At 36.8% G+C, this 8,285-nt stretch overlaps 1 protein-coding gene across 3 annotated transcripts in view; it reads right to left on the reverse strand.

The window, feature by feature from the left end:
* The window catches only part of QTMAN (queuosine-tRNA mannosyltransferase), a 310,769-nt gene that overhangs the window by 208,913 nt on the left and 93,571 nt on the right, over positions 1-8,285 (reverse strand). For all 3 annotated transcript variants that reach the window (XM_007467473.1, XM_007467471.1, XM_007467472.1), the window contains 2 exons: positions 7,496-7,663; positions 2,597-2,770 (listed from right to left, as the gene is read on the reverse strand). In XM_007467473.1, coding sequence (XP_007467535.1) covers positions 2,597-2,770; positions 7,496-7,663 — 342 coding nt within the window. The remainder of the gene's footprint in view (positions 1-2,596; positions 2,771-7,495; positions 7,664-8,285) is intronic.

Here is an 8,285-nt window from a genome sequence, read left to right on the forward strand (position 1 = left end):
TCTCCCGCTGCGGCGCACAGGCTCCGGACGCGCAGGCTCAGCAGCCATGGCTCACGGGCCCAGCCGCTCCGCGGCACGTGGGATCCTCCCGGACCGGGGCACGAACCCGTGTCCCCTGCATCGGCAGGCGGACTCTCAACCACTGCGCCACCAGGGAAGCCCCTCTGCTTTGTTTTTAAATTAAATTTGAGAGAAAGATAGAACCGTTCAAAAATTTTTTTATTTTTAATCACCTTGGTTATTTTGCCTTTGGAATTACTAAACATTTTTCAACATCTCAACAAAATAATACTCTTTTAAGACTGCAGGCATTAGAATGATTGTCATTCATGCAAATAATCACTTACAAACTATATGAGTTTGGGTTGGATAAAGCAAATTACCATTTGAAAATAATTCAAATAACACTCTGGGCTAAGACCTTGCTTATGAATGTTATCTTGGCCACAGTATTTTTTAACCTTCTTCCATTTAGCTAGATTTATTTATGGTAATTCAGTCCAAATTAATAAACTATTCAATTGCCACAGGTGTATTAAACATAGGATGTTGTAGATGCAAGTATATCAGATGCAACTGCATTTTAAAACATACTATTTATTTGGAATTCTATAGCAGTAATAATTAAGATGTGCTATAACTACCTATTCACTTAAAGATGTGCATTTTGACGATATATTATTATATGAAAAACTTAAAAGCATGTCAAAAAATAAGGTCCAAAATATGATCTAAAGCAGCAGTCCCCACCTTTTTTGGCACTAGGGACCGGTTTCATGGAAGACAATTTTTCCACGAACCGGGGGATGGTTCAGGCGGTACTACGAGCAATGGGGAGCGATGGGGAGCAGCACATGAAGCTTCTCCCGCTCGCCCGCCACTCACCTCCTGCTGTGCGGCCCAGTTCCTAACAGGCCCGGGGGTTGGGGACCCCTGATCTAAAGTATAAGCTGTGTTCTAGCTAATCACAGATCTAAAGTATAACAATCATATTCTTCAGAAGTTGACATTCTCTCATCACACATATGAAAATTATATATTACAAATACATATTATATACATATTTACATATATATGAAAATCAATTGTGATCTTAGTTTCACTTAACTTTATAGTTTTCAAAACTGTAAATAAATCATTAAATATTTTTGACAAATGACCTATACTGAAAGGAAGATTAGATAGTTAACAGAAAATTTAATCAAAAGTCATAGAGTCGGGCCTCCCTGGTGGCGCAGTGGTTGAGAGTCTGCCTGCCGATGCAGGGGATACGGGTTCGTGCCCCGGTCCGGGAGGATCCCACATGCCGTGGAGCGGCTGGGCCCGTGAGCCGTGGCCGCTGAGCTTGCGCGTCCGGCAACGGGCAAGGCCACGACAGTGAGAGGCCCACATATTGCAAAAACAAACAAACAAACAAACAAACAAACAAACAAAAAAAAAAAAGTCATAGAGTCTAAATTTTAATACAGTCTCTGACAGTAATCAGCAGTGTGAGCACAAGCCAGTCTGCTTCTCTGGCCTTCTGTTTTCTGAACTCCATAAAGTAACGATCAGGCAAGTTGTTCTAACTTAAATTTTATGACTCACTAGCTTGATTTGGTATTAGGCAGATTTTTCTTCAATGCAATATTAACTAGTCAGACACTTAAATCAGTATTAGGGGTGTGGAAGAGTGGGTGTCCCCACAGCAAAATCTGGGTGAACTCAGTAAGTCCAGAACATAGAGATTAATGCTGACCTCCTGCATAGCATATGTGGATATTAAATTGTCTCCTGCCTTCATTTCAAGGATGGGGAAGAAACAGCTGTCCCTGAACTCTTTTTAAGGACACAGTTACAAAACAGCAGCATCCCCAGCTAGTATGATTCCCTCTGAAGTAAACTTTCTATTCACAAGGGGAAAATATTCCTGGTGGTAGTAAAAACAATTTTGCTAGGTTTAATCAAAAGTGAAAAGGAATTCTAGAATGTTCCCTTTGAGCCACATCATCCATTGCTAATTCAGGGTGGGCCCAGCAATAAGGGTAATAAAAAATATCCTTAGTGACTGAGAAAAAGAAATGGCAATTAAGTGCATTTGCAACCCAATATAGAAGACCTAACTCTTTACTAAGATAATATAAATAATAAAAAATGGGAGAAGGGGAAAAAAAAAAGAAAAAACAGCATGGGAAATGAAAGTAATCTAAGCAGTAAAATTTAACACTGATTTACTTAGAAGTTACTATTATACATATAAACCAATGGACATAAGCTGAATACAAAGGTTGAGACCTATGCTTGACAATGACTTCTGTAGCAAAACAACAAATAAACAAAACAGTAAGTGTTAAAAGCCAAAGCACCTTGCTTTGGCAAACAAACAAATAAGAGAAAAGAAAGGAAAAATTCAGTATCAGAATTAACCATTCAGTGACAGGTTGGACACGTGATTATTTAAAATCTTTGTAAATCACGGCATGGCAAAATAGAACTTGATTCTCTAACTAATCATGCTTACACTGAAAAGTCAAAATTGGCAAGAACATCACCGATTTTTACACATTTGGGGAATAATTTATGACACAATATTGAAAATGGAGTTAAACATACTGACCTGCTCACATCAGGAAACCTGATGGGAAAGTAAATAACTTGGCATTTGGGTCTGATGATGCTTTCCAGATCTTTGGGTCTGTGATCAGGAATCAGCTTCATGAATTTTCCAATAGAAGTAAGAAATGACTCCATATTAAAAACCGAGTTGAATACCACCACATCAGCCACCAGGCTGCAAAGGGAAAGGATAAATGCATATGGTGAGCCCACACTTGTTCAGTTATTTTTATAAGCCTAAGATTTCTTTATTAATCAGAGTTTATACTGCACCTTGGGTTTGCAAAGAACTCTGCACTTCCTACCAGTATTTATCAAAATGACTCTAATAGATAAGTTAGTTTCATTAGCATTATATCAAGGGAAGGTAGATTATTGGCATCAGAGAGGAAAGGCAGGAGAGGAATTAAGTGATTTAATGGGATCCTATGACACTTCAAACCAAAGTATTGGGTTGGCCAAAAAAGTCCGTTTGGTGTTTTCCGTAAGATGGCTCCAGTAGCACTTTAGTTGTCTTCAACTTCATTCGAAATAATTTTGTTAGATTGCATTGTGACAGCTGTCATATCAGCGTGCCTTTAAAAAAAAAAAATCAAAATTGGTGAATTTCTGTGTAGCCATTTTAATACTGAAGATGGGAGGAAAAAAGCAACATTTTCAGCATATTATGCTTTATTATTTCAAGAAAGGTAAACACTCAACTGAAACTCAAAAAAAAAAAGGTTTGTGTGGTGTATGGAGAAGGTGCTGTGACTGATTGAACACGTCAAAAGTGGTTTGCAAAATTTCGTGCTGCAGATTTCTCGCTGGACGATGCTCCATGGTCCAATAGACCAGTTGAAGTTGACAGTGATCAAATCGAGACATTAATTAAGAACAATCAATATTACACCATGCAGGAGATAGATGACATAATCAAAATATCCAAATCAAGCGTTGAAAAACATTTGCACCAGCTTGGTTACGTGAATCGGTTTGGTGTTTAGGTTCCACGTAAGTTAAGAGGAAAAAAACCTTCTTGACCGTATTTCTGAGTGCGATTCTCTACTTACACGTAATGAAAACGTTCCGTTTTTAAAACAAATTGTGATGGGCAATGAAAAGTAGATACTGTACAATAATGTGGAACAGAAGAGATGGTGGGGCAAGCGAAATGAACCACCACCAACCACACCAAAAGCCAGTCTTCATCCAGAGAAGGTGATGTTGTGTATTTGGTGGGATTGGAAGGCAGTCCTCTATTGTGAGCTTTTTCTGGAAAACCAAACGATTAATTACAACAAGTACTGCTCCCAATTAGACCAACTGAAAGCAGCACTCGATGAAAAGCGTCCAGAATTAGTCAACAGAAAACGCATAATCTTCCATCAGGATAACACAAGACCGGGTTTCTTTGATGACCAGGCAAAAACTGTTACAGCTTGACTGGGATCAAGCTGATTCATCGCCGAATTCACCAGACGTTGCACCTTCAGATTTCCATTTATTTCGGTCTTTACAAAATTCTCTTAATGGAAAAAAATTTCAATTCCCTGGAAGACTGTAAAAGGCACCTGCAACAGTTCTATGCTCAAAAAGATAAAAAGCTTTGGGAAGATGGAATTATGAAGCTGCCTGAAAGACGGCAGAAGGTAGTGGAACAAAACAGTGAATACGTTGTTCAATAAAGTTCTTGGTGAAAATGAAAACTATGTCTTCCATTTTTACTTTAAAAACCGAAGGAACCTTTTGGCCAGCCCAATGTACTTTTCCGCAACGCCAGGAATTTTCAATATTATCACCAAGTACAGGAGGATCGTTTTCTTTGTGGCCCAACTACCCATGCTGGGTTTCTACGTCAGTGATGTATTTCGTTTTACACCACAGTACTGAGAACAGAACTTGCCATACTTTTCACTGCCTTCAAGGAGATTAATCCAGATAAAGCTATTTCATACTAAGAGCATACCTTCATAACATGTGGTTAAAGTCTATTTCTCATTTTAACCCCTGCTTCAAGAAACTGTTAGGTTTTTTAAAGTTCTGAGACTACACAGGAAGGATTATATAGAAACTCTAGAAATAACTTTTTTTTTATTATATTAGATTTGGAGTAATCAGAGAAATAGAAGAAGTTGGTGAAAATGGATCCAGAAATCCATACCACTAGGTCCTACTGATTACATAATGTATTATAAAGGACCACAACACCATGGACCTTCAGAATTAAATGAAAGAAATATAATATTGGCTGTTGCTTTTGATGCAAAGGCTGTGATCCTCTCCTTAGTATTTTTTTTATTAAAAATAATCTAAAATACATAGTTAGAAGGAAATGTAAAAACAAAGTTTATGTGTCATTAATATGTCAGTCGTTTCCAAATTTGCCTATAACATCTTCTTGGAAACCAATGAACACAAATGATAACTATGGGTGAGCTGGATAAACAGGAATATGTACTATGTTCCCTTTATGAATCAAAATACCATTTTAATAAATCATTGTTTTGTTTTTTAAAATAACCCTCTTTGCTTTAAGCCATGATTCAGTGTCTCAGTAAAATGCATACAAATGCTTTGATAAGAAGGTATACAAGATCAAATAGAAAAAGCAGTTAGTTTTATTTCACCCTGTAAAGGACATCAAGGAAACTGAAAAGAAGACATGCAAGCCCACAAGACTGTAAAACACAAATGAATAAACAGAGCTTATAGAGCAGGAATACCACAGCAAGTCCTCAGTTTAGTTTAATTCACATTTACTGAGACAGTCAAAGTTTCTATTATCAATACATAGTGGAATGATAAACTAAAAAAAGGAATGTTGACCTGCCACCCCTATCTGCCCTACACTCCTGCAAAATTGTTTTCCCATACAAGTTTTTTTTTTTTTTTTTTTTTTAGTTGCAACCTAGTGCAAACTTGAGATTAGCAGTGATTACAACATGGATAATACAAGAGAGTGTCACAGAAGTGCTGACACAATACCAAGCAATAAGGAAGCCAATAATAATAATATACCAAAAGTTGAAGGATGTTTTACAGCTAGTCTGTTTTCACCATATTGTAATAGTGACCCACAGGTCATAATACATAGTTATGGCATGTGTTCATCAGTCAGAGGGTTAGTGAAACCTCTATTTAAGGTGAGTGCTTATGTCAGTCATCTCTGAAGTCCTTAACTGTCACACAGTCAAGAAAGAAACCTGACAGTGCCAACAAAAGCAGAAGTCAGCAAGAAAACTAAGGAAACATTTTAAGAAGCTGGAGTCATACTTTTCAAACTGAATCTGAACAGGACTGCTTTCTGACACTCTTATTTTTCCTCTGGACGACTACAAGCCAGTTTTTTTCTCATTAAGAGTCCCACCAATGATCAAGCCCACTTCTTTCTCTCCAAGCTTGTCTATCAGTTTACGCTCTTGAGAAGAGCAATGCTGAAAAATTATATATAAGCTTTTATAGTCTCATTCGCTTTGACCAAAACAATCTTTTCTGAAACAGAGAGATGAGGGGTAGTGAGCTAAAAATTTTTTTAGCTATCTGCCCTCAAACGGCATTCAACCCAACTACTTATATTCTTAAAAACCCAGTTTATGCCAAATTAAAGTTCCAAGATAGTTTACAGAAATATTCTTTTTCATGCATTTCCTCTCTGATATGAGTGGGTGTAACTTCCATTAACTTTAAAGCCACCCATAAAGGGAAAAATAGACTTAATTTTTTTCCCCAGTTATTTCTCACGGGTAATAAACACACACTATCTGAGGAAAAGAATGATGCTAATTCAAGCAACCAAAAGAATATTACAAATGTTTTCCATATTGATAAAGCACAAAATGATTTTATTTTTGTTTTTAAAACATATTTTCCCCTCTGTTTCAATATAAAATAAAGAATTTTAATTTTATTATGAAATTTTAAAACGGTTGCTTTTTTTATGAGACATTTGATGTGAAGCAGCTCCACTCTATTTTGATAGCGCTCCTACCTCATTTGAAGCAGCTTGTAAAAATGATTGCAGGAAAACATTTACAAAATGCTCAAAACACAGAAGTATTACCATCTAGCTGTTTTTCTATGTCAGTGAAACTATGGAATATACTTGCAAAAGAGCTGGGAGTCTGTTTAAACACATCATCAATCCCAGTTGCTAATAACTATTAAAAAAGGTGAGTAAACTGAACCCAATCACTGCCAAACTGACTCCCTTTGAGTGTTACAGTTATGTGGATGGGATCCAATAGCAAAGCTGTTTCCGAGTTGTTATCAACTTCTTTCATTAACTAAGCTTCAGGAGATACACTTTGTTGAAGTAACAGTAGAGAAGGACCATCACCTTTGAAATGTCATGGTATTTTAAGGCTATGCAGTTTCAGAAGACTCAAGAGGGGGAAAAAAAAACCTCCTAAAGATTCATTTTTCATAGTTTTCTCTTACAAACAATAAGAAAAAAAAGGACAAAAACCCCTTGCTCCATTATGCTTTAATTTTTGTTTATTCCTCTGTAAATTTCTATTTTGATTTCAGCTGGATACATGGAAAGTAGCTGGTAAATAAAAGTTGACTAACTGTCTTTTTCTAAAAGTATGTCTCACACAGTAGATGATGGAATCAGGGGATGAAGAAGGTCCCTGTCACCCCTTTGATTCTATTTTGAATGCTGTAGAAAATACAGTTAGATAATTAGTTCAACATTTAGATTGTTACACATATGTATTTTATAAAAGGATTAGCTGTTCTCTTATATGTACATATTGCAGAGGCACAAGTAATTCCTACCATGGAAGGTATGTTTAAACATTTGCTCCTAATTTAAGGTATTTTTAAAATAAGTGTACAGGAGGTCTCCAGATTTAAAAGCTAACTATAAGGAAAAAGATGGCAAACGACTAAATATAATGATACAATCTATACCTACCATGAGAGAATTTGGTTGTATCCATATTGGAAATCCCTCTCCTGACATTTCTTGACAGGATATACCAATTGGTTCTCATGGAAGTACAGAATCTTTTTCAATTTCCCAAGGTCAGGCCGAAGGGCAGCCAGTTCAGTCAGGTTAAGCACTGAGCTTGCGAAGAGAATCCTAGGAAACAAGGAAATTAGGGTTACCACCCCGAGCATACTTGAAGTGGGCATCCTGTGCCTTCTCTCCTCTCTCCTCATCCTACCCCAAGGAAAACATATCCCCCATAGGGACACATCAAGAGTTAAGCCTTAATACCATGTAGCAGCATTCTAAGTTTTGATCTCTTAAAAAGCAGCTGCTAAGAACTATAAAAGCCCTGAATCTCATTGGTCTTCTCAGCTCAGTTACTAAGAGATGCAAAAAAAAAAAAAAAAAAAAAAAAAAAAAAAAAGCCGCAACAAGAGAGGCCGCGATAGTGAGAGGCCCACGCACTGCAATGAAGAGTGGTCCCCATTTGCCACAAATAGAGAAAGCCCTCGCACAGAAACGAAGACCCAACACAGCAATAATTAATTAATTAATTAATAAGAACAAGTCACCAAGATCTGCAGTTAAAAAAAAAAAAAAAAAAAAAAAAAAAAAACTGGATGGATTTTATTGAAAAAAGCCTAGAAAAGCTCCATCTGAAGGACAAATGGAACAAAGATAAGGCTGACTGGGGAATACTTTGCTTGCCAGTTTCATTACACTTTACTTCTTTATGCAACCAACTACTGAAATTCAATATATGAGCAGGAAT

This window comes from Lipotes vexillifer, unplaced genomic scaffold (assembly GCF_000442215.2).
Source record: "Lipotes vexillifer unplaced genomic scaffold, Lipotes_vexillifer_v1.1 scaffold265, whole genome shotgun sequence".
NCBI classification, from domain to species: Eukaryota; Metazoa; Chordata; class Mammalia; order Artiodactyla; family Lipotidae; genus Lipotes; species Lipotes vexillifer.